The sequence below is a fragment of the Caenorhabditis remanei genome, chromosome I, assembly GCF_010183535.1.
Source record: "Caenorhabditis remanei strain PX506 chromosome I, whole genome shotgun sequence".
Taxonomy (NCBI): Eukaryota; Metazoa; Nematoda; class Chromadorea; order Rhabditida; family Rhabditidae; genus Caenorhabditis; species Caenorhabditis remanei.
Genome location: NC_071328.1, coordinates 15634209 through 15662034, shown reverse-complemented (window position 1 = coordinate 15662034; position 27826 = coordinate 15634209). Strand labels below are relative to the sequence as shown.

The following is a 27826-nucleotide window of genomic DNA, read 5'->3' as shown; positions in this document are numbered from 1 at the left end:
GTTAACGAGGCGCCAGCAAGGAGGAATCAACATTTTTACAGTTTTCAGTTTAAAAATGAGCAATATTACGAATTTTCCTAGTCAACAGATGAATGCTTATCTAAAAAAGGGTTAGGACGTGGGATACAAAATTTCCTCAAAAACCACCAAAATTCAATCGAAAATTCCGTTGACATTTTCTGAAAAGTTTACAAGGATGTCGGAGTCGGAAGAAGGAGTTCCACACAGCTCTGTTATACAGAATAACATAGTTTTTTTTTCAACCGGCGCACAAAATTACAGTGACTAACATACACTGACAAAGGTATATTGACCAAGAATCATTATTTTGATGCAACTATTTGCGCTGAAGGTGCGCCAGCCTGTTCTATAAATGATCGATCAAACATTCATATATAAAATTTTATTAAACAAAGTAGATCTTGAAACCAAAAACTTTTTCACTTTAAGTGAGTACACTAGAACACGGACTAAAACCAGGTTTGTCTGGGAAAAGTCCAAAACTAAACTACGAAGCCATTTTCTTATTAACAGAACCCTTCCAACTATGAAACTCTAGAATGTTGGCTATCCTGACACAGTCCCGTAGTCTTTTCAATCCGTCTGTTCATGTGTCTCTTATTCTGAATGTTTTATGGTTATTTCTTTTCATGTTCTTTTGTAATTGAATTGCATTCACCTATCTATACTTTCACGATCGTAATAAATTATTATTATTATTAGTATTCTAGCGCCGCAGGCACCCCATACAGTTGTAGATAATCATACTAGCGTCGCAGACATGTATACGACAATTTTGCGTTGAAGGCGCGCCAGCTCATGAATTCAAGCAACATGTCGAAGGAAGCTTTTATTAGAAACAACGATTTATTCGAAATTAATGTCTCTTCTCAATATGAATATTCACTTCATTGTAGTCATACGAATGCGTATCATTCTTGTTGTCATGAGTTGAGGAACGATGGGTTTCGTTGTAATCGAAAGTGGTGCTGTCAGACGAGTAGTTTGTATCGTTTCCAGATGACATTTGCTGGAAATTTGGATTTTACTTGTTTACATATTATTGTAGTTCAAAACTAGGGCTGCATTATTGTAGTTGAGAGGTTTTTGATAGCTCCGCCCACTTTTGAAATATAAGGCTTTAAATGTTGACGACTTCGAGAAACTGCGGCTCTAGAATACCTAAACTGGCGCGCCTGTGTATTTCTGCTAAAAATTGCACATTCGTTTTAACAAGTGTGTATATCAAGTCTAGTTCTTCATTATTGTAGTTTACACTTTTTTGATTTCTTTGCCCACTTTTGAGATAGGCGCCTTTAAAGATGGCTGCTTCAACATGATCCTCTCCTTCCTTTTTTTAAAGGCGCATATCTCAAAAGTGGGCGGAGCTATCGAAAAGTTGTCAACTACAAAAATATAGCTCTAGTTTTGATATACAAAAATAATTAAAAGTTAATAAAACATTTTTCTACTCACATTATCATCTTCGCCTTGATTGGCAATCTGTTGATCGTTATCATCGTTGTCAGACATTATCTGAAGAATAATGAATTGAAATTTTCCAAAAAATTGCTGTAAAGCAGGTAAAAGTAATTGTGAAAACAAAAATATTTGCACTCCACTCTTTTTATACTGTAGCTTTGATAAAAATGTTGAAAATAGATATTTCAAAATGCTCCAAAACATGTACTGACTCAGTGATAAGGGGGGAAACGGTTTAGCGATGAGGAATAAACATGTTTTCAGTTCAACCACTTTTGCGCCGAAGGCGCCCCAGGCGATTCAAGCGCGCAGGCATCTTCAAAGGTGCCTATACTAACATAATTACTCACCAACATCTGCATATTTTGAATCTTCCACTTTTCGGCAAACTTCTGCCTCAATTGATTCACATTAGCAATAATTTTTTTTGTGCCGGAGGCGCGCCAGATCATGGATTCTAGCACCACAGGAATACTTAAAGGCGCATATCTCAAAAGTAGGGGAGCTATGTAAAATTTGTCAAGTACAAACATGTAGCTCTTGTTTTGATCTATCCAAAAACGTACAAAAACAAAAATTTCAAAACATGTTTATTCCTCATCGCTACTAGACATTAATTAATTAATTCAAAAACATGTTTTGAAGTGCTTTTATAATTGTCACTAAATCTTACCAATTCTTATCAAAAAGTGTCATATAAAAGGCACGAGGACGATTTCTTATTCAGTTTTTCAGTTTTTCTCTCTAATAATTGGTTTTATTTCCAGAAATGTACGGATCTGGAACCCAAAAATCAAACGGTCCTGAGGGGAAGATCTTCCCTGCGACCACTGTGAGTAAAAAATACTCTAGATCAACGTTGTCTTTCTACAATGACATATTTTATATATCCCTGTGTAGATCAAATCCAAAGCTCGATTTTTGTAGTTGAAAACTTTTCGATGGCTCCGCCCACTTTTGAGAAATGATACATGCTAAGCACGCCAATTTAGAAATCAACGTGTTCAATGTTTCTCCTATAAACTACAGTAACCTAGATCCGCGATCCAGGATCAAATCAGCAACGAAAATTTATATCTTTTGACCCACTTTAAAAGCGCATATCTCAAAAGTGGGAGGATCTATCAAAAAGCTGTAAACAGCAAAAATGGAGAGCTAGTTTTTATCTGCCCAAATGCAGTTTGTTTAACTTAACAATTTCAGTTTGGACCAGGACCCAATGACAAGCGCTGTCCCAATTGTGGCACGAATCCGGATATTAATAGAAAAGTTACGTACGGCGGCGACTGTGACAAGCGACCGATGGAAAAGCCAACAAGTGATCGGTATTATTGCAAATAACTGATTGAAAAACATTCTGTTGTCTCTTGCAATTATTATTTGTAAAGACTAGAATAAACATTGAACTCAAAATATCTTGAATGCAAAACTGAAAACTGATTTTGAATCAGCGTCAAATTTACAATAGGATAGTGTTTTTTTTCTTTTTCCTCGAAACTTTATATCGACTCTATTAGTAAAATACAAAGGAACAGCAAAAAATGATTAAGCTCGCCAGCAGACAAAGAAAACAAATAGAAAATTGGCGCATATCCCAAAAGTAGGCGGAGCTAGAGGAAAACCGTCGACTACGGAAATGTAGCCCTCGACTTTATCTACAAGAAGAGATACACTAAAAACAGAAAATTCACAAGAATTGACCCCAAGCGGGATCGAACCCTGGTACCCATTCTCATAGTGGTGCATCTTGACCAAGATCTTTTGGGCCAAATTTATGCTAAAACTGAGATTTCCGATATGGAAAATTAGGGTTTCCATGGTTTTCAACGTCAGAAATAAATTTTCCGGTTATTTTGATGAAAAAATCACATTTTTGCGTTATATATGACTAATTTAGGCAATTTCCTACTTTAAAGGCGCATATCTCAAAAGTGGGCGGAGCTAACGAAAAACCGTCAACTACAAAAATGTAGCCCTGGTTATGATCTACACAGTTATTACAAAATTTAGTAAAAAATTGAGACCCCGGTGTTAAAATATGGCTCCCTCGGTGTTAAAATATGGCTCGCAAAAAAAATTATTTACCTATTTTCTTATGACTTTTCAGTTTTTTTTCCGAAACCTTAACACCTGCTGACCTAACAGAACAAAGGGGTTTGTTTTCAACTCAGAAATAGAATTTTGCAGTTGTTTTGATGTTAAAATCCCATTTTAAGCAGTTATCTCAATTTTTGCTAATTTCCAACTTTAAAGACGCATATCTCAAAAGTGGGAGGAGCTATCAAGAAGTTGTCTACTACAAAAACGGAGCTCTGAATTTGATCTTTACGGACACATAACATTCAGTCCACTGGTCTCTCAGAATGCTGTGATAGTGAAGGACAGACACTCTAGTAATTTTCAAAAAATAACATTTCATTCAAAAATTCGAAAATTGAAAAGGAAATTATTTTGAAGGGGGATAGTACTGCTTCTGTTGATGAGTTTCAAGTATTGTGACGATTTGACCTCCATTCTTTCTCTCGCGGACCCTCACATCCCCAGTGCTCTTGTCCACGACTCTTTCGGGTGCCTGGAGTGATTAAGAAAATATATTAAACGCAGAGCTACGTTTTGGTAATATACAGTTGTCCAATAGCTTCGCCCACTTTGACATATGCGCCTTTAAACTAAAAGGAAAGGAAATCGTTTGAAGAAGCACATCTTAAAAGTGGATGGAGCTATCAAAATGTTGTCAACGACGAAAATTAAGCCTTACGTTTGATCTATAAAAACATTTTCAAAAAATCCACTCACTCTACTAGTACTGTTCTGGGTGGAGAGTTGATGCTGATTCCCATTACCAGACATTCTGAAATAAAAAAATACGATGAAATTTAAAAAAAACACGAATGAAATTTAATCTGCACCACACTCGTTTTATACGGTACGTTCTGAGTTAAAAATAAAAAAGAAGCAAAACAAAATCGTTTAAAAGTGTTATTGTCTTACAGTTAGTGATAACAGGTGTCTAGCGATGAGGAATAAACATGTTTCGAAATTTTGCCTTATTTTGATATTTTAGCTTGAGCTATTTGATAATAACATGACACCTTCAATAAAATGAGCCAATAAAAATTAAGCGTTTTGTTATTCCGGCAATGTTTTTACCGCCTTCCTATCCTTATCAAAAATTTACGTTAAAAAATATTGCGATGCGCCTGATTTTTTATTAATTTTTCCTATTTTCATTCATAATTCGTTTTATTTTCAGAAATGTCTGGCAACGGAAACCAAAAGTCAGTCGGTTTTGAGAAGTACGTCGGCAAGAGAAGCGATCTTGATGACGTGAAGGTTCTAGACAGAAAAACTCTCCCGGAGTCAATTTTTCGCGGACCGGTAAATGAATTCAGACGATGTGAGCAGATGCGAGGAAAAACTACTCATAAAAATAAATTATTTGATCATTTTACTCTGTAAAATTACTACTTGGAAGACATTTTCTAAGAGGTTTGATGCATTCTGTTTGATTAATAAAATATTGATAACCCAGCCCCTTCTACAAGTATTTGTGTCTGAATACCAACAAAAACTATGAAAAGACCTGGAAATGTGGTCGGCCGGATCGAGAAGTCGTCCTCAGCATGCTGGAAACTCGCTCTCCGGAGTCGATGGTCGATGATGCACTGAAAAATTAACTTTTTGCAAAAAAAATTCAAGATTTTTTCAAAAAATTTCAAATTTCTACAGGAGCCGGGCCGACCGGGACGGGAATTTCTCAACCCTGGAATTCGAGTTTTCTGCTAATTTCGTCTATAAGAAATGTAATTCCGACTTTCGCCTTATAAATAATTGAAAAACAGAGATTTCAGTCATTACCTCATCTATTTTATTCAAAAATAATAGATGTTATGCAATTTACGTACCTCTTCGTCGCCACTTCCTTCATCGAGGTCGCTTCGCCATCATTTGAGAAGGTGGTGCGTCTGAAAATGGAAAAATTGAAAAAAACCTGATGAAAACTGAAAAAATAGCGGTTTTGAGTGAAAAATGAGAGAAAAACACGAAAAAAACGCGATTTTTAAGCGTAATAATGTGATTTTTTCAATTCTGGCTTCAAAAAACGCGGAAAATCGAATTTTCAGCACAAAAATACACAGAAAACTGAAATTTTCAGCAAAAATCGATAAAAAATGGAGGAATCCGAGAGAATTTTTCAAAATGACGGAATTGGCGCCAAGTAGGTCGAATTTTTCATGGTGGCGGTCAAATATAGCGTTGCGGGCCGCTTTTCGTCGTTTTTCTGAAAAAAAAAACATTTTGAAAACATTATTTTTATTTTTAAACCTGGAAAAATGCAGATTTAACATAGATTTTGAGCTGAAAACTCGATTTTGCTGAAAAAAAATGACAAAGTCAATTAAAACTGTAATCGTGGTGGGACCCAACGACAGTGTTGGACCGTGCGTCTTTAATGTAGATTTACGACGGGATACTGTAATTAATTTTTGAGTTGGAAATCTTTAAAAGTTGAAAATTTTCCACTAAAAACTGTTTTTTCCGAATTTTTTCTTAATTTTTATTTGAAAATTGATTTTGTTTTTACTTTTTTCCTATAGTTTCCTATTTTTATCGTTAAAAACCCATTGAGAATGCTTCAAAAACTCCTCGAAAAGTAAATTCACAATTTACTAAATTTAAACTTCCCTCCAAAAACGTGTCTCAATAGAGCGCGTTTGCATCCTCCAGCCAACAAACAGGTTTATTTATTCCACGATTTATCATCGTTTTCTCATCATTTCTCAGCGGATTTCCAGTTTTTTCTTCGATTTTCGCATAGAATTTCATCTTCCACGTCGTCTTTATCGATTAAATCGAGTGGAAATTGCTGAAAATCGCTGAAAGTGAGTGAAAAATGAGTGAATTTTGAGTCTTGCGAAATCCAGTGAGAATTTGTTGTTTTTCAATGTTCTAGGTGTGAAAACAGGTGAAAATAACGATGAAACAACTCAAAATCGATAAAATTCCAGCAAAAAACTAGAAAAATCGTCGAAAACTTACTATTTTCGAAGTTTTTTTGTGGAAAAATAAATTTTTATCAAAAAAGTCAAAAATTAATCAATTCTGATGAAAAATAGCTCAAAATAACAGGAAAAGCGAGAAAAACAGAAAAAAAGTCTATAAATTTAAGCTGAAAACTTTAAAAAATCGTCGAAAAATCACTATTTTCTAAAAATTTTCTGGAAAAATGAATTTTTATCAAAAATAGTCAAAAATTAATCAATTTTGATGAAAAATAGCTCAAAATAACTAGAAAAAGCAAGAAAACTATAAAATTAGATAATTTTCGTGGAAAATCCGAAAAAAAAGAGTCAAAAATTCATTAATTTCGAGATTTTTCTGGAAAAATGAATTTTTATCGAAAAATGGTCAAAAACACGTCATTTTTATCAAGAAATAGCTGAGAATAACCAGAAAAACGAAGAAAAACAACTTAAAATCAATGAAATTCCACCGAGAAACTAAAAAAATCGTCGAAAAATCACTATTTTCGAGATTTTTCCTGGAAAATTGAATTTTTATCGAAAAATAGTCAAAAATTGCTCAAAATAACTTCAAAATCCTCAAAAATTCTATGAAAACCATCATTTTCGTCGTAAAATGCATATCAAACCCAAAAAACTTGACTTTTCCTTCAAAAACCCCATTTTCTCACTCAAATTCCTTATTTTTTTCCCATTTTTGTCACTAAAAATTCATTTTTTCAGCCAAAACCAAGCCAAAATGGAGGCGCTGCCCACTATGCCACTGATGGCACCACAATTTCGAACGTCAACGCTCTCCTACGATAATATTCCGAGTTTTGACTTCAGATTGAGAATGAAAGAGGTGAAAATCATGATTTTCAGACGGAAAATTCGAAAAAAATCGCGGAAAATTGACTAAAAACAAGGTTTTTGGGTCGAAAATCTCGATTTTTCGTTCGAAAATCGAGTTTTGAGCTCAAATTCAGCTATAAAATTGAATTTTCTGCTCAAAAATCGACTTTTTGAGGCGAAAATCTCGATTTTCGCTCAAAAATTGCATTTTTCTGCTCAAAAACTCACTTTTTTCAAATCAAAAATCCAATTTTTTCAGTACATTTTGCTCACTTTCAATGCGGATCCACACGACTACGATAAGGCGTTCGACGAGTTGTCACAACTCAAATTTGTGAGTAAAATATGATTTTTTTATAGTAAAAAATGAGGTTTTCCGGCTGAAAATCGATGAAAATCTGAAATTTTTCATGTGAGAATGTGGTTTTGGCTCTAAAAATGCAATTTTTCATGTGGAAATACGGTTCTTGTACTCAAAATCTGAATTTTTGGACGAAAAATATGAATTTTATACCATTTTTGCCGCAAAATCTGAATTTTCAGCCGAAAAAATGAGTTTTCAGCTTAAAATACATGGAAATCCTCGGTTTTAGTGTTCAAATCTGAATTTTCATACTTTTTTTCAGCTGAAAACTTTTTTTTGGCTAAAAATTCAGATTTTGAGCTGAAAACCGATGGTTTTCCTGGATTTTAACTTAAAAACTCTATTTTTTGGCTAAAAATGCAAGTTTTGAGACTAAAAATGCTGAAAATCGGTGATTTTTATGTATTTTCAGCTCAAAATCTGAATTTTCAGCCATTTTTTAATCTGAAATCCTTTTTATTTTCCAGGAAGCGAACATTCCAGCGGCGACACCAGAACAAACACACAAATTGAAGAAATACTATAATCAATTGTGTCTAATGCAGAAAAGATTCCCAATGGGTTCGGGGGAACAGATGGAAACTCCTTTTGCATGGTATGGGAGCATAAATCGCCTGAAATTCGGAATTTTCAGACGAAAATTGACAAAAATCTGTTGGAAATAGTCTGAAAATGGCTGAAAATTGACTGTCTGATTTCAGGCACGACGGATTGGTTGATATGAGGAGTGCGCAGAGTGAAGTGACGATATGTGACATCGAATTCGAAAAGGCGTCGGTTATGTTCAATATTGGAACATGTCATGCACAAATTGCAGCCGAACAGTTGAGAGATACTCAGGAGGTGAGAATTCAGCACTAAAATTGTGTTAAAAATTCATTTTTTAATTCAAAAAATCACTTTTTTTTTCCAAACTTTCCCATTTTCAGAGCATCAAAACGGCATTTTCCCATTTGCAAGCGGCGACACTCGCATTCGAACAATTGAATACATTCAGAAATTCCGATTTCTTCTATCCGTCGGTCGATTTGGATGCGAATGTCATCGCGTTCTACTATAAAGTTCTGCTGGTGAGTTTTGAGACTGAAAATCGGGTTTTGGAGCAGAAAAATGACATTTTTGAGACTAAAATCGATATTTTAGTGCGAAAATCTAGGTTTTTGAGCCAAAAATGCTGAAAATTTTAGATTTTTGACTCATTTTCAAGCCTAAAATCGATATTTTGATGCAAAAATCTAGGTTTTTGAGCAAAAAGTGCTGAAAATCGCCTATTTTAGGCTAAAATTCCAGATTTTTGGCTCATTTTTTCTTGTCATTTTTAGTCCACAAATTATTTTTTTGACTGAAAATGGCTATAAAACACTGGAAGTTCACTAAAAATTGAGTGAATATGACGATTTTTGAATGAAAATCACTCTTTTTGGCTGAAAATCAGGCTCCGCGACAATTCGCAACTGCGACATTTCGCAACTGCGACATTCCGCAACTCACGAAGGTTTCGCAACTGCGACACTTCGCAACTGCGACATTTCGCAACTAGTCATTTCGCAACTGCGACGTTTCGCAACTACGACGTTTCGCAACCACGACGTTTCGCAACCACTGGGCATTTGCATATTTGGGTCAGCTAAAAATGTTGAGTGTACCAAAGTGCTTGGGAACATATTTGAAAATAATTAAATAGAATAAAAAGTTATCTGACCCACTTTTAGACAAAACTAGGTTAAACTATTGCTAGTTTAATGGCTGCGAAACGTCGTGGTTGCGAAATGTCCTAGTTGCGAAACGTCGCAGTTGCGAAATAACTAGTTGCGAAATGTCGCAGTTGCGAAATAACTAGTTGCGAAATGTCGCAGTTGCGAAGTGTCGCAGTTGCGAAACCTACGTTAGTTGCGGAATGTCGCAGTTGCGAAATGTCGCAGTTGTGAATTGTCGCGGAGCCGAAAATCACTGAAAGTTTGGAGAATTTCACGGTTTTTCAATTCAGAATGTCATTTTCTGCGTTTTCTCCGTATGGAAATCTAAAAAATACTCTTTTGGCTTTTTAAGGCTAAAAATGCTGTAAATTTCAGATTTCAGACTCATTTTCCCCATAATTTTCAGGCGCAAGCTCAAGAATGTCTCGTCCAGAAGTCTCTTCTCGAGAATCGAAGTCCAATTCTCATTGCGAAATTGTGTTTGTGGATACAAGAAGCTTACGATTCGGCGACGAAAATTGTTGACGATTGGAGTGTTAACATACCGGAAAGTGTGCAGAGAGTCAGTTTTTGCGTTGGATTTAGCAAGAAAATAAGAAAAATTACTGAATTTTTGCAGTTTTTGGTGTAAAAATCAAGAAAATCGGATGAAAATGCTGAAAATTTGATAGCAAAGCCCTAAATTTAGTGAAAATGCTAAAAATTTGAAACTTTTTATTGTGAAAATCGGAGTTTCGATATGAAACTGCTGAAAATGCTGAAAATGTGAACCATAAGTTGAGTTTTCACTGCAGTTTTTGATGTTTAGATGATAATTTTACGCTGGAAATCATATTTTCAGCATTACTGTATCAAATTCCAGATTTGTTCGTTTCAACTGAAAAACTCATTTTTGACTGAAAATTTCTCAATTTTCACTGAAAAATGCATCTAAACTTGATATTTTCAGTACTACGCAAAGCTGTGCTGAAATTATCTGAAAACTTGATTTAGAAACGCAATTTTCACGATTTCTAGTGTCGAAATTCACGGAAATATGATAAACATGGAGAATTTTAAATGGTTGAGCTCTGGAAATACATTTTTCGAAACGAAATTGCGAAAATTCACGAGTCTGGCGCTCCTTTGACGCGTTTTCAAACCCAAATCATGAAAACTTCAAAATTTCACGATTTCTAGTGCCGAAATTGACGGAAATATGACAAAAATTATTGAGATCTGAAATTTTTAGGCTGAAAATGCATTTTTGTCTCAAAATTGTGGCTATTAATCTGAAAATTTGGTGAAATTTTGAGCTCCATATGTAAATTTCACTCCCAAAACATTAATTTGTTTAAATGCAGATTCTGAAATTGCATTTTTATCATAATTTCGGCAGTTTCAGCACAAGAAATCGTGAAAGTTACGATTTTTTGCTTTTTATCTGAAAATTGCTGCAAGTTTGAACATTTCAGCCGAAAAACTTATTTTTGACTGAAAATTTCACCACCTTCTTTGAAAAACGTCTCTAAAACTCGATATTCTTTCCAGTACTACGCAAAACTGTGTCGTGTGAAAAGTGATATCTACGCAGTGATTGGATACATGTCGATGGGCGATCATTCGGAGAAAGAAGAGAAGAAAATGGGATGGCGCCTACAGTACTACAATATTGCAATGAAATATCAAGATCATTTGACGACGAATCAGGCGAAAATGAGAGATCGATATCCAGAGTTATATGTCACTTCACTCTTCTTGTTCGATGTCATTACGGCGAAGTGAGTTTGAAAACTGGCTGAAAACTGGCTGAAAATTCGGCTGGAAATCGGCTGAAAATTGACTGAAAATCGGCTGAAAATCGGTTGAAAATTGGGGGAGAATCGGCTGAAAATTGGGGGAGAATCGGCTGAAAACTGGCTGAAAATCGGCTGAAATTTGACTGAAAACTGGCTGAAAATTGGCTGAAAATTGGCTGAAAACTTGCAGAAAACTGATGAAAAAATGAAAAATCAGCTGAAAATTTAGAAAAAATAAGATTTTCTGGATAAAAATTGCTATAAGTCGCCTAAAATGGTGATTTTTTGCCTGAAAAGCTATAAAACACGGGAAATTCACTAAAAATTGAGTAAAAATGACGATTTTTGGATGAAAATTACTCTTTTTGGCTGAAAATCACTGAAAATTCGGAGAATTTCACTATTTTTCAACTCAAAATCGTCATTTTCAGCGTTTTTTCTTTCTGGAAATCTAAAAATTGATGTTCTTCAATTTGAAAAAGAGAATTTTCAGCCATTTTTTTTATTGGAAAATTCGATTTTCCCCAGAATTTCAGTCAAAATTCTCCAATTTTCAGACAAAAAAGGCTGAATAACCTGATTTTTTGCTTAAAAACTCAATTTTTCCCACACTTCCAGTTAGAAATCCTATTTTTGAGGCTCTTTGCACTCAAAATCGTCATTTACAGCGTTTTCTCGGTATGGAAATCTGAAAAACTGAACTTTCCTTATTTTTTCTCATTTTCAAGCGAAAAAACTGAATTTTCAGCCATTTTTATTAAAATAACTCAATTTTCCCATATTTTCAGTCAAAAATCCCCAATTCTCAGTCAAAAAACCCATTTTTAGCACCAAAATGCTTCAATTTTCAGTTAAAAACCCCCATTTTCAGTCAAAAATCTCCAATTTTCAGACAAAAGAACGCAGAAAAAGAGAACGATTTCATCTACCATGATCGTGTTCCAAAACAAGAAGACGCCGTGGACGCGGCGCTGAAAGACGGCGTCCGATGCATAGTCGATCTGAAAAAAGTGCAATTAATGGATCCATCTGGGGCGTACGGTGCCGATTTATTCGCGAAACTTCTGCCGTCATTCGTTCAAGAGGCCACAGCGAAATATTCAGAGAAAAAGGACGAAATTCTACGAGAAATGAAAGAAATCATTAAATCCTATGATGATCACCTCAATTATCAACTGCAATTAGCGGAATTCGATAAATTACGATTCATGTTGGATTCGGGGAGGAATCGAGAGGCGTGGTTTGAAATTTCGGAGGATTTAATGAGAAGGAACGCGGATATGACGAGTTATCCTGATTGTGTACCCAATTTAATTGAGAAAATGAGAGAATCGAGTGATACTGCAAGAGTTGCCGAAGCGAAACTCAATACTTTACTCTCAAAACTCAGAGCTATCGATCTTCCGAGACTTAAAGCCGATGAGGGATTCAATTTGATTCAGAAAGAGTTGGAACGACTCGGTGGACATTTGGAACAAGCCAAAGCCAATAATGTGTCACTCAACAAAGCCATTGCTCAACACTCGGCGAATTTACAGTTGTTGACACTGCCGTGTGCGGAAATGTGGCAGAAAATTGTGCCGCAGGAAGCGGAGGGGGTGAAAAGTAAGGAAATTGCTGAAAAATGGGCTAAAATAGCTGAAAATCTGTGAAAAATGACTTCAAATTGAGCGGAAATTGTGTTTTTTTTACTGAAAACTGAATTTTTAGCGGTGAAATTTCCGAAAAAAATGCTTAAAATCAAGATTTTGGAAAAACCGCTGAAATCAATTCAAAACCCGAATTATAGCAAACTTTTAACACTATTTTTCAGCCCAAAAAACCTCTTTTGATCGAAAAAAACGAGTTTTTTAAATTTGAAAAACGGCTAAAAATGCCTGGAAAAGGGGGTTTTTGTGACTTTTCATCCCAAAAAACCTGATTTTCCGCTCTAAAAGTGTCCAAAATCCGAATTTTTCCACTCGGTGGACATTTGGAACAAGCCAAAGCGAATAATGTGTCACTGAATAAGGCCATCGCTCAACATTCGGCGAATTTACAGTTGTTAACATTGCCGTGTGCGGAAATGTGGCAGAAAATTGTGCCCGAGGAGGGGGTGAAAAGTAAGGAAATTGTTGAAAAATGGGGAATTTTTCGATCTAAATCGTCGAAAAATATGAAAAAATGAGCTAACAATCAGCAAGGAATTTGTAGAAACAGCTCAATAATGACTTAAATATCGATTTTGATCTTGAAAATCGGCTTGAGATAGAAGAAATATGCTAAAATCCTGATGTTCAGCCTTTTTTCTTGCTAGGACAGTCCCAAATAGCTGAAATCGTGATTTTCATACATGTCAACCGGGCCGAAACGTGCCGGCGCGTAACTCGCTTCAAACTGAGTTTTGTGAGCTGAAAAATATACCAAAACAGGGATGTGCCTATAGAGGCGCTTTGGGCGCTGAGAAAATCAAAAGTGTGCGAAAACGCGAAAAGAGAGAGTGTGTAGAATCGAGAGACGATATCTGGCGAGGGGGACTAGTTTCCGCTTCGGTCACGGCAAAAATGCGAATATTGCTCATGCTTAATCTCAAGCGACCAATCAGCGTTCAGCGAGAGACTCCACCCCTTTCAATCAGCCAATCAGCGCGAGATTGGCCAGATATCGTCTCTCATTTTTACACACTCTCTCTTTTCGCATTTTCGAGGTTTTTCATCACACTTTGAAGAAATGCGAGGCGCTCAACGCCACCCAGGCACATACCTGTACCAAAATGTAGATCTCAGCGAGTTCTATGTCCGTGACCTACTACGGGCCGGATGGCTATTCGTTAATGTGCCGCGGACCGGGAAAAAGTGCCAAAAAACGCGAAAATGGCCAAACAAGCCATTCTAGCCCGTCCCGCGGCATATTAACGAATAGCCATCCGGCCTGTTGTAGATCACGGATATAGAACTCGTTGAGATCTACATTTTCGTATATTTTTCAGCTCATAATATTCATTTTGACGCGAGTTACGAGCCGGCCCGGTTTGACAAGTATGGTGATTTTGATATCTTGAATTCGTGTAAAATGACTTTTTTCTGGACACTTTTTTTGGACTGAAAAGTCCACGAACTCCCAATTTTGCAGCCCAAAAATTTCAAAAAAAAAGCTGGAAAATCTGTTTTTTTCGGTCAAAAACTCCAAATTTCCCTCCAAAATGAAATCCTGATAGCTGAAAATGTATAAAATCGCCCAATTTCTTAATTAAAAAAAAAGCAAAAAATGGTACGCGTGGGAGTCGAACCGATTTGATCTATGTTATAACCCTATGCCTATCCGACTGCGCCATGGAGGCACCCGGGGGAATGGGGCCAATGTCTTCTTTATATATTCACACAGAGAGTGAGAGAGAGAGAGAGAGACGCAGAGAGATGCAACGAGATGGAAAAAAAAGACGACCTTACCGATATTAGAGGGAAAATGTGCTGAAAAACGATTTCAGAGCGATTTTTTTCAAGTTTTTGTACTGAAAATCACTGAATTTACCTTCAAAATATGCAAAAAAATGTATTATTTATGTTGAAAACCTTAAAATCGATCGAATTTCGATCTGAAATTGGTTTCTTTTCTAATTTCTGGTCCCTTTGACATTTTTCTAATAGAATTTCAGTCTTTACTTATCAGAATGATTGCAATTTTCCTCATCTTGCTGATAACGATGGGCTCTGAAACTGGTAAAAGTGCAAAAAGTGGTTCAAACTACAGGAAAATTGGAATTTTATCGAGTTTTTGGCAAATTTTCCTGCAGTTTGAACCCTTTTTGTGCACTTTTCCCAGTTTCAGAGTCCATCGCGATCATTCAGATAGAGAAATTTGCTGCAAACATCATTCTCGTGAGAAAAGGCTGAAATTGCACTGGAAAAGGGTCGTAGGATCAGAAATTCGATCTCGAACTGATTAAGTTAGGAATTTAGACGAAAATTGGCTGAAATTGGTCGAAAATAGGCAAAATTTGTCTGAAAATGAGCCAAAATCGGCTGATAGCGGTCTAAAGTGAGCTGAAATTGACTGAAAATCACATAAAATTCGCGCCTTGAGAAGTTTTTCAGCGATTTTTTTGAGTTTTATCATAGAAATTCGCTGTTTTTGCAGAAAGCTCATCGGAGGTGCCAAGTGAACAAGAGAGACGAATGCGTGAAATGGTGAATAAAGTGTTGGAAATGATTGAGCAGAGAAAACAATTCATTGCTCAACTGGAAGCGACGCTCAAAGCAGACGATATATCGAGCAAATTGATTGGAACCAATGAGAGAGGTGAGTTGGGGCTGAAAATTGACCGAAAATTGGCTGAAATTGGTGGAAATTCGACGGGAAATCAGATAAAAACGGCTTAAGATTGGCTGAAATCGGCTGAGATTGGCTGAAATAGATAACATTGAAATGGTGAAGATTTGGCAGAAAACGACTGAAAGCTGACTGAAATTGATTGAAAATAGACAAAATGTGGCTTAAAATGAGCAAAAATTGGTTGAAATTGGCTGAAATTCACTATACGTGGAGTCTGGTGCGCCTTAGACGCGTTTTTGGTGCAAAAGTGGCGATATTCGGTTGAAAATCGGTTGAAAATGACCCAGAAATTGGTAGATGGTTATCTGGCGCACCGTAGGCGCGTTTCTTGTTAAAATTAGGTATTTCTAGCTGAAAATGACCCAGAAATTGGCAGAAGAGAGAAAATTCGAACATCCGGACACACAGTCAGACGGAAAAGATATTTTGGTTGAAAATTAACTAGAAATCGGTTGAAAACGATTAAAATTGATGGAAATTCGACTGAAAATAGTAAAAATTCGAATGAAATTAGTCGAAAATAGACGAAATTTGACTGAAAATGAGTTAAGATTGGCTGAAATAGATAAGATTGAAACGGTGAAAATTCGGCTGAAAATTGTTTAGAATAGACTAGAAACCGTCGAAATTTGACCGAAAATGGCTGATAATCAGAATTTTCGACTGGTTTTTACGAGATTTCATCAATTTCCTATGAAAATCGATCGAAAAACGACTGAAAATTATGGTTTTTTAAATAGAAATGGCTGAAAATGGGTCTCTGACTGGAAAACTACCTAACAACACTAATTTGCTTAACAGAAATTATGAAATTGGCTGAAATCACAAATTATTCAAAAATGTGAAAAAAATAGCCGAAAATTCTCATTTTTGAATCATTTTCTACCAATTTTGAGTCTTTTCATGACGAAATTTGGCTGAAAATGCTAAAAACCTCACTAAAATTGAGCAAAATCCATGAAACACAGCTATAACTAACTTTTGGAAGATTTTGGGTGAACATGCTGTGAATTTGGCTGAAAATTGCCAATTTTTGTGTGAAAATACTCAAAAAAATGACTGAAATCGGCTTTTTTCCGGCGTAAAATGCTCTGAAAATGCCGAAAATTTGACTAAAACTCAAAAAAAGCTGAAAATGACTGGAAAATTCATAGAAGTTTAACTGAAAACGCTGAAAATTCTCTGAAAATACTATTTTCCGCGTTTTCAGTAGAATTTTTATTAAATTTTCAGCCATTCTTCAACTATACCTAACTTCTGAACGTAGTAATCAGTATTCTCTCATTCTGAGACTAATTCAGTCAATTTTCAGCATTTTTTGAGTATTTTCAGTCAAAAATTTACCAAAAATACTCTGAAAACATAGGAATTTGGATTTTCATCGAAAATCGATGAAAACTCGGGGAAACCAGTCGAAAATTCTGGTTTTCAGCAAATTTTCAGCCATTTTTACTTAAAAATCATAATTTTTACGATTTTTTCACCGGAAATCCCTCTAAAACTTAATTTTCTCTCATTCAGGAGCCGAAGAAATAATGCACAAAGAGCTGGAAAAGCACTCGGACGCTCAAAAACTGATTCGTCTCAACGCGACGGCTCAAGACGCGATTCTCCGCGCGTTCACCGATGCGAACGCCGATTTTTTCGAAGAGCGATCGGAATTATCGACGAAAAAAGAGGAATACGAACGACGGGTCGTCGAATTGTGTGCATCGTATGAAGTATTTCAAGATGTACAGAGAAAATGTGAAGAAGGTGAACAATTCTATCGACAACTCATGGCGAGATGTGATCAGTTCGCGATTCCAGTACACGCCATGGAGGAGCAGTGTGAGTGGTTTTTTTGAGCTGAAAATGGCTGAAAATGAGCAAAAAAATGGCTGAAAATTGACTGAAAATGGTCGAAAAAGGGCAAAATTTGACTGAAAATTAGCCAAAATCGGCTCAAAATGAGATAAGAATGGCTGAAATCGGCTGTAATAGATTAGAATAAGTTTTTCTCGTTGATAAGAATGAAATGGTGGAAATTTGACTGAAAACGTTATAAAATTGGCTAAAATTAGCTCAAAATAGACAAAATTTGACTGAAAATGAGCCAAAATCGGAGGAATTGGTGGAAAATAGGCGAAATTTGACTGAAATTAGGCGAAAATAGGCGAAATTTGACTGAAAATGAGACAACTCATGGCGAGATGTGATCAGTTCGCGATTCCAGTACACGCTATGGAGGAGCAGTGTGAGTTGTTGTTTTGAGCTGAAAATGGCTGAAAATGAGCAAAAAATGGCTGAAAATTGACTGAAAATGGTCGAAAAAGGGCAAAATTTGACTGAAAATTAGCCAAAATCGGCTCCAAATGAGATAAGAATGGCTGAAATCGGCTGAAATAGATTAGAATAAGTTTTTCTCGTTGATAAGAATGAAATGGTGGAAATTTGACTGAAAACGTTATAAAATTGGCTAAAATTAGCTCAAAATAGACAAAATTTGACTGAAAATGAGCCAAAATCGGAGGAATTGGTGGAAAATAGGCGAAATTTGACTGAAATTAGGCGAAAATAGGCGAAATTTGACTGAAAATGAGACAACTCATGGCGAGATGTGATCAGTTCGCGATTCCAGTACACGCTATGGAGGAGCAGTGTGAGTTGTTTTTTTGAGCTGAAAATGGCTGAAAATGAGCAAAAATGGCTGAAAATTGACTGAAAATGGTCGAAAAAGGGCAAAATTTGACTGAAAATTAGCCAAAATCGGCTCAAAATGAGATAAGAATGGCTGAAATCGGCTGTAATAGATTAGAATAAGATTCGGCTGTAAATGTTTTAAAAATGACTGAAATTAGTCGGAAATAGTGCAAATTTTGACTGAAAATAAGCAAAAATCGGTTGAAATCGGTCTCGGTCTGAAATCAATAAAAATTTGCTGAAAAAGACCGAAAATTGACTGAAAATAGCCAAAAATCGACCGATTTTCAGCTATACCTAACTTTTGGAAGATTTTAGCTGAAAATACTTATCTGAAATATCTGAAAATGGCGGGATTTGGCTGAAAATGTGCAAGAATTGGCTGAAATTAGTCAAAAATAGGCAAATTTTGACTGATAAAATCCAAAAATTTACTAAATTTTAGCGATAATCTGAAAATGACCAAGAATCTATTCAAAATTCGTGTGAAAATACCGAAATTTCGCTGAAAATACTGAAAGTGACTTAAAAAAGCGGAATTTTTTTGAAACATTTGAATGAATTTGACTGAAAATACTCAAAAATTCTGAAAATGGACTGAAAATTGTCAATTTTTGGCGGAAAATACCCAAGTCTAGCAAATTTCAGCGATACCTAATTTTTGTAAGATTTTGACTGAGAATGACAAATATTTGGCCGAAAATGCTCAAAAAAGCTGAAAATAGCGAAATTTGGCTGAAGTTGCTCCAAAATTTACCGAATTTCGACTACATCTAATTTTTGGAAGATTTTGACTGAAAATTCTCTGAAAATGCTGAAAATTCGGCTGAAAAAAACTCAAAAAATAACTGGAAACGGCTTACAATGAGCTTAAGATTGGTTGAAATCGGCTGAGATTGGCTGTAATAGATTAGAATAAGGTTCGACTGAAAATGTTTTAAAAATGACTCAAATTAGTCGAAAATAGACAAATTTTGACTGAAAATGAGCAAAAAATCGGCTGAAAACGACTGAAATTGACTGAAATTCGATTGAAAATAGTAAAAATTCGGCGAAATTTGACTGAAAATGAGTTAAGAATGGCTGAAATCGTCTGAGATTGGCTGTAAGTAGTTAAATGAAAATTTTGATAGATTTTGACTGAAAATGTCGAATTTTGGAATAAAATGCTCTGAAAACACCCAAAAAATGCTGAAAAACTCTCTGAAACTCCCCCTCATCAATATAATTTCAGATCGCGAAGAGCTCGAAAAAAAGGAACGCGCTCAGAAGGAAGCCGAGCACCACATGAATCAATTGCGAATGTCTCGAGAGGCTCAAAGTGCTCTTATGGATTTCGGTGGAGGAGGCGGAGCCTCGAGACCACCTCCAGGGGGCGGAGCCTATCCACCACCTCCAAGGGGCGGAGCTTCAGGTCCCCGTCTCGGCGATTTTCTGGATAGTTATCGAGCCAGAAAAGCCGGGAATCAGATGCCGCCTTCAGAATCCCAAGAAGTGGGCGGAGCCTATTCACAGGCTCCGCCTCCAGGACCGCCCTCCCCGACGCCGAGCAGCATTTGCGATTTCCCTGTGAGCTCACGGAGCCAACGATTCGCAAGCCACGCCCCTTTCCAAGCTCCGCCTCCTGGAAGCCCCGCCTACCAGCAACCGTATCCAGGGCCGCCTCCAAGTTCTTATAGTGTGCCGAGAGTTGTGCCAGAAGTGGGCGGAGCCTATGGACAACAAGCTCCGCCCACTCCTAGAGCTCCAGGAGGACCAGGAGGCTATCAAGCGCCGCCCAATTCTCAGCAAGCCCCGCCTCCTCCAGGATACCAATACCAAGCTCCGCCCACTTCTTATCAGGCTCCGCCCACTGGATATTCGCCATCACCGGTTCCGAGTCAAGGATCCTATCAGGCTCCGCCCACTCAGCACCAAGCTCCGCCCACTGGGTATGCTCCATCACCGGTTCCAATTCAAGGATCTTATCAGGCTCCGCCCACTTCTCAACAAGCCCCGCCTCCAGGACACCAATACCAAGCTCCGCCCACTTATCAGGCTCCGCCCCCAGCGTCCTATGCTCCGTCACCGGCTCCAAGTCATGCTGGAAGTCAAGGATCTTATCAAGCTCCGCCCACTCAGGGATATCAATATCAGGCTCCGCTTCCTGCACTCCAACAAGCTCCGCCCCCTCCTCGTCCACCAGTCTACGGAGGCCCCGCCCATCAATATCAGGCTCCGCCTCCTTCTGGGGCTCCAGGAGGCTATCAAGCTCCGCCCACTTCGTCAGTGTCACCGAATCATCCAGGATTCCATTCTTATCAGGCTCCGCCCACGCAGCAAGCTCCGCCCCCAACTCAACAATACCAAGCTCCGCCCACTTCTCAACAAGCCCCGCCCCCTCCGCCACAGTACCCATCATACCAATCGATACCGCCACCGGCTCAACCGACGTACCAACATCCGCCACTCGGAGCTCCGATCTCGGCTCCGCCCCCTTCTGCTCAACATCAACATGTGGTGGCTCCGCCCACTTCTGTGGCTCCGGGAGCTCCGGCTGCTGCTCCAAATCGATTTACGCCGATTCCGGGAGCTCCGTCACCGTGGCACGCGACGCCCGCTGAGTTGAAGGTGAGAAAAACGAGATTTGGCTGAAATTTTCGAGATTTTCAGACAATTTTCAGCTTTTTCTGTGTTTTTTGACCCTAAATACCCCATTTTTGTGGAAAAATCTCATTTTCAGACACCCTGGGCCACTCAACCTCAATATCATGCTCCACAACAGACTCCTGGAGCTCAAGGAGCCGCCCCACAAGCTCCGCCCTCTTCTAAGCAGAGCAATGTCGATTTACTCAGTGATTTACTCGGAGATTTCAATATGGCACCGCCAATTCAGCCAATGGTTCAGAATAATCAATGTTAGTGGGATTTTGACTGGAGAAATGGGGTTTTGAGCGATTTTTACATGAAAAATCGTATTTTCGAGCTGAAAATTGACATTTTTTGGCTCAAAAACTGAGATTTTCAGCTCAAATAGCAAGACTTTCAGACAAAAATGGTTTTTGCAGCTCAAAAAAGACATTTCCAGCACAAAAACTATGTTTTCAGCCAGAAACTGCAATTCCGATCCAAAAATCGTATTTCTGACTGAAAAATTGAAATTTGAAGCTAAAAATTGGCATTTTCAACGTGAAAATTTGAATTTTCAGCTCAAAAACTAGGATTTTAATAAGAAAACCGTATTTTAGATCTGAAAATTGACATTTCCAGCCAAAAATTATATTTTCAGACGAAAAATGGCAATTATAGCTCAAAAATAGGAATTTCCGTGCGGAAACTGACATTTTAAACCTGAAAATGCGATTTCAAGCTCAAAATCTATCATTTTCAGTCTAAAAATGTCATTTTCTAGCCTAAAAATTGGCATTTTTACGTCAGAAATTCAATTTCCTATCTCGAATGCCGATTTCTTACCGGAAAATTGAGATTTTCAGCTCAAATAGCAAGATTTTGAGGCAAAAATGGCTTTCGGAGCTGAAAATGAAGGTTGCAGTCCGAAAATCGAGATTTTCAGCCCAAAGCATACTAAAAATCAGTTTTTCAGCACAAAAATTATATTTCCAGACAAAAATTCTGTGGAAAAATGGTAATTGGAGCTCAAAAATGGGAATTTCCGTCCGAAAATCGTTGTTTTTTAACTGGAAAAATGAGATTTTAAGCTGAAACTTTATAAATTTCGGTCCAAAAATGATATTTCTAGCTTAAAAACGGAGATTTTTAGCTCAAAAACATCATTTTGATCTTAAAAATCCACTTTTTAGCTCAAAAATTCAGATTTTTCACTCCAAAAACCGCCGATTTCCAGATCAACAACAAGCTCCGCCCCCTCATCAAGCTCCGCCCACTCAACAAGCTCCGCCCCTCCAACAACAAAATCCATCGGATTTTCGCTTGGCGACGAATCCACCGGAACCGCCGTCCGTCGCTTCTAGAATCAAACCGGCGGCCGCCGTTCAACCGATGCCTCAACAACAGCAACAATCGACTGGAATTGTGGAATTGAGACAATTGGCTCAACAACATGTGGATAATGTACAGGAGACACCGGTAAGACAAGGAAATTGGGAGAAAATTGGGAAAAAATGAGTGAAAATGAGCAAAAATCGGCTGAAAATGGTCGAAAATGGGGAAAATTTGACTGAATATGGCTGAAAATGATCCAAAATTGGACTGAAAATGGTCGAAATTGGTCGAAAATTGGGACAATTTGACTGAAATTGGTCTGAAATTGGCAGAAAAAGACCGGAAATCGAGTGAAAATGAGTCAAAATAGGCTGCAATTGATGGAAAATTGACTGAAATTTTACCGAAATTGGTCGAAATTGATCGAAATCGGTCTGAAATTGGGTAAAATAGGCAAAAATCAACTGAAAAAGGCTGAAAATTTACTGAAATCGGTCGAAAGTGGTCTAAAAATGGCAAAATTGGACTGAAAATCGGTCGAAATTGGTCGAAAATTGGGACAATTTGACTTAAAATTATTGAAACATGTCAAAAAATGGCTGAAATCGGCGGAAATCAAGTTTTTCTCGTTGATAACTATGAAATGGTGGAAATTCGACTGAAAACGTTATAGAATTTTGAAAATGACTGAAATTAGTTGAAAATAGGCAAATTGTGGCTGAAAATGAGCAAAAATCGGCTGAAAACGACTGAAATTGACGGAAATTCGATTGAAAATAGTAAAAATTCGGCGAAATTTTATTGAAAATGAGTTAAGATTGGCTGAAATCGGCTGAGATTGGCTGTAAATAGATTAGAATGAGATTCGGCTGAAAATGTTTAAAAATGACTGAAATTAGTCAAAAATAGGCAAATTTTGACTGAAAATTAGCAAAAATCGGTTGAAATCGGTGAAAAAGACCAAAAATTGACTTAAAATACCCAAAAATCTATCGAATTTCAACTATACCTAATTTTTGGAAGATTTTGGCTGAAAATACTTATCTGAAATATCTGAAAATTGCAGATACTGATGAAAGGGTCCCCAAGCGTGACGGAACTCTCGGACCCGTCGAAATTCCAATTAGGAGAGGGAAATGTGCAGAAATTGGAGAAACGAATGCTTCATCAAAGTTTTCGGTACGTTTTTTGATGGGAAAATGTGATTTTTGCTGAAAAATCGTTAAAAATCTGAAATTTTCGAGCTGAAAATGATCTTAACGAGTTTCCGACCATTTTCTGTCCCAAATTGCTCTGAAAATTGAGTTTTGCACCTGAAATTTCACTTTTTCATTGAAAAAATCAGCATTTCTACACGTTTTCAGTCTAAAATCAAAATCAAAAAAGATTTGCCAGCACCCGGAGTCGAACCCCGGACGTTAGATTGGTACCGAAATGTCAAAAACAGAAAGCAAAAAAGTTTTGCCACCAGTGGGGGTCGAACCCCTGTCGTTGGATTAGTACCAAAATGGAAAAAACAAAATGCAAAAAAAGATTTGCCAGCACCAAGAGTCGAACCCCAGACCCTCGGAACCATAATACTACCTTTTTTTCATTTCGAAATGTTTCGTGTGGTCTGAAAATGTTTATAATCCATTTTTCATCGTGAAATCCCTCCAAAAAAAAGTGAAAAAAGACAAAATAGTGCGCATGGGAGTCCGAGCCATAGAGGTTTTCTATGCCTTGTTACGATTTTACCCGACTGCGCCATGGAGGCACTTGGGGGGAAAGGGGGCAATGTCTACTCAAATACTCTTCATCTCGTTGTCTCTCTGCGTCTCTCTCCCCGTCTCTCTCTCTCTCTTTCTATGTGAATACATAAAGGCGACATTAGCCACCAAGCATCGGGTGCCTCCATGGCGCAGTCGGGTAGATTGTTCGCGCATTGCAATAGGGCTGTACTTCGACTCCCACGCGCACTGTTTATTTTTTTTTCTTGAGGAATTACATTATGAAAAATGCATTATGAACATTTTCAGGCCATACGAGACATTTCGAAATGAAAAAAAAGGTAGTATTATGGTTAGGAGGGCCTGGGGTTCGACACCCGGGCCTAGCAAAACTTTTTTTGCTTTCTGTTTTTGACATTTCGGTACCAATCTGACAACGAGGGTTCGAGCCCCACTGGTGGCAAATGCTTTTTGTTTTTGTTTTTGACATTTTGGTACTAATCTGATGTCCGGGGTTCGACTCTCGGTGCTGGCAAATCTTTTTTGATTTTGATTTTCGACATTTTTCCTTTATTTCATACTTGTCAACCGGGCCGAAACGGGCCGACACGGGCCGGCTCGTAACTCACGTCAAAATGAATATTATGAGCTGACAAATATACCAAAATGTAGATCTCGGCGAGTTCTATATCCGTGACCTACTGCGGGCCGGATGGTTATTCGTTAATATGCCGCGGGCCGGGAAAAAGTGCCAAAAAACGCGAAAATGGCCAAAAAAGCCATTCTAGCCCGACCCGCGACATATTAACGAATAGCCATCCGGCCGGTAGTAGATCACGGGCATAGAACTCGTCGAGATCTACATTTTGGTATATTTTTCAGCTCATAATATTGAGTTTGACGCGAGTTACGAGCCGACACGTGTCGGCCCGGTTGACAAGTATGTGCGCATGGGAGTCCGAGCCATAGAGGTTTTCTATGCCTTGTTCCGATTTACCCGACTGCACCATGGAGGCACTCGGGGGAAAGGGGCAATGTCGCCTTTATGTATTCACAGAGAGAGAGAGAGAGACGGAGAGAAAGAACGCGATGAGATGGAAAAGAGAGACGACTTACTATCGATATTTGTGGGAAAATGTGCTTAAAAACGATTTCAGAGCGACTTTTTCAGATTTTTGGACTGAAAATCACCGAATTTTCATGTCAAAAACCTTAAAAAGGAGTTTTTCTTAAAAATGAGTTTTTTCTACACATTTCCAAACGAATTCCCAATTTCCGGAAATCTCAATTTTGGAAATCTCAAATATAAAAAATCGTCATAAAACCTTGAAAATGCATCAAAAATCTCAATTTTCTGCCGTTTTTCTTCGTATTTTCAGACTTTTTTTTTGGTTAGAAATGCGATTTTTGGTTGGATTTTTATGGCAAATAACCGGTTTTTATTGATTTTCGGATAAAAATTACAGTTTTTAGTGTTTTTCGGCAGACTTTTGCACGTTTTAAGGGAATAAGCAATGAGGGAGAAACGAGACGCAGAGAGACAACGAGACGAAGAGTATTTGAGGAGACATTGCCCCCTTTTCACCCCGAGTGCCTCCATGGCTCAGTCGGTAGAATGCCGCGGCCTGAGAAGCGGCATACAGTTTAGCAGTCGACTCCCACGCGCACTATTTTTTTTTTCCACTTTTTTGAATTGAGAAAATGCGCGATTTTTTACATTTTCAGCTATCTGGGACTCATTTTGGAGGGAAATTTTGGGGGTTTACAAAAAACCAAAAAAAAAACTGATTTTCAACACGAAAAGAGTCTAAAATCAGGATTTTTCAACTGAAAAATGCCTCAAAAATACAATTTTCAGTTCAAAAGTCTGATTTTCTGAACGAAAATGGGTTTTTATTAGTTTTTTTTTCGTTGAAAATCACATTCTGTTAATTTTGGTTTTTGAGACTTTTCAGCCCAAAAAAACTGATTTTCAACACGAAAAGTGTCCAAAATCCGAGTTTTTCACCTCAAAAACCCCCCTAAAGTTGCATTTTATCATTAAAAACACGTTTTTTTAGTATAAAAATCTAATTTTTCAACCGAAAAACACCTCAAAAAGTTATAAAACCCGATTTTTCTTTAATTTTCAGCCTAATTAATATATATTTCCCTTTTTCAGAACCAATGGTCCACCACCACCACTCAACCAATCGGATCCATTGAATCAAATTGATGCATTCAGTTTCGCGTCTTTCGGATCCTCTTCGAATACTAATTCAACTCGTCGATAATTGTGTAAATATGCCTCCGATTGGCTAAAAAATCATTTGTAAAAAACAAAATCCTGAACAATATTTGAGTGAAATTTGGAGAGAAATTGGGGGTTTTTGGAGAATTTTTTAGCGGAAAATCGGGGTTTTAGATGAGAAATGATAAAAAATGGGATTTTTGTGACTTTTCAGCCACATAAACCCGATTTTCTGATTGAAAATCTAGTTTCTTGCTGAAAAATTACAGAAAATTTGGATTTTCGGCTTAAAAATATCTCAAAAATCGCATTTTCAGCCCAAAAAACTGATTTTCTGATCGAAAAAGGTCAAAAATTTGGATTTTTACCCTAAAAATCTATTTTCTTGCTGAAAAATTACAAAAAATTGGATTTTTCGACTTGAAAATACCTCAAAAATCGCATTTTCAGTCCAAAAAACTGATTTTCTGATCGAAAAAGCTCAAAAATTTGGATTTTTATCCTAAAAATCTATTTTCTTGCTGAAAAATTACAAAAATTGGATTTTTCGACTTGAAAATACCTCAAAAATCGCATTTTCAGTCCAAAAAACTGATTTTCTGATCGAAAAAGCTCAAAAATTCGATTTTTCCGCTGAAAAATACCCCAAAAATGCATTTTTCATGAAAAAACCCGTTTTTCCGCTCAAAAACTCTCCAAAAACCCAAAATTTCTTCCAAATTTCACTCTTTTTCACTCAAAAAACGCCCATTTCTTATCAATTTTAACCCCTCCTTATCACCGTTTTACTCCCGATTGTAATTTGTCTTTTTCTGCCGATTTTTTGAAATTTTTGGGCAAAAATCGCTTTTTTTCAGCAAAAAATTGCGTTTTTTTGGCTAAAAATCTCATTTTTAGCATAAAAATGACTGAAAATTTCACTTTTTCTGTGATTTTCGACCCAAAAATCCCAAATTTTTACCTTTTTTCCTTAATTTTCTCTCAAAAAAGTCATTTTTTGTGCTTTTTTCACAATTTTTCCGTCTTTTTCAGCCATAAATTCCCTATTTTTTTCGAAAAATCCCCATTTTTCTCCATTTTTTACCCCAAAATACCCATTTTTCCCGTTGTGATCCGATATTTGCCACGCCCCGCCCCCTTATTCTAAGTCCCGCCCCCTTTTCTACTTATTTAACACAGAAACAGTGCATAATTGCTTGATATGACTCCTTTTTTTTGTATTTTTAATGATTTTTGGCGATTTTTAAAGCAAAAATTGAGAAATTTGGAGGTTTTTGAGCTGAAAATGCTGAAAATTACGAATTTTCACTTAAAAATCGGATTTTTTAGGTTTTTCAGCAAAAAACTTCAAGTTTTCACTTAAAAACCGCTGAAAATCGGATTTTTGAGTCAAAAATGATGAAATTTTCGAATTTTTCGCATAAAAATCGTTGAAAATCGCTGAAAATACGCTCCCAATTCACTTGTATCCCATTTCTGATATCCCGATGAACGATTTTTCTATTTAAAAATCAATTTTTTTGCATTTTTTATTCAAAAATGTGTAATTTTTCGATTTCTGAGTTGTTGCTTACGCACACTGCACTTCTATGCCTATTTTTGACCTTTTTTTTTTGCATTTTCTGAGTTTTTCAATCAATTTTATGTGAAAATTCCGAATTTTTAGTGTCGAAAATGTGTATATTGCATTTTTTTTCATTTTAAGCTGAAAAATTCAATTTTTGAGGGAAAAACATGCTTTTTCAATCTGAAAATTGAACTTTCATCTTTAAA

The 27826-nt window shown here is 37.0% G+C and overlaps 1 protein-coding gene across 1 annotated transcript; it reads left to right on the top strand.

The window, feature by feature from the left end:
* Window positions 1-2251: 2251 nt before the first annotated feature.
* Window positions 2252-26096, top strand: GCK72_003337 (uncharacterized protein; the record flags this gene model as incomplete). Its single annotated transcript, XM_053723982.1, has 17 exons — window positions 2252-2314; window positions 2686-2807; window positions 7230-7350; window positions 7600-7674; window positions 8172-8299; window positions 8406-8547; window positions 8634-8774; window positions 9808-9963; window positions 10932-11161; window positions 12072-12784; window positions 15296-15457; window positions 17012-17320; window positions 19407-20782; window positions 20895-21069; window positions 22017-22258; window positions 23181-23293; window positions 25985-26096. The coding sequence occupies 17 exons, from the start codon at window positions 2252-2254 to the stop codon at window positions 26094-26096; spliced, it is 4380 nt and encodes a 1459-aa protein (XP_053592627.1).
* Window positions 26097-27826: the final 1730 nt, after the last annotated feature.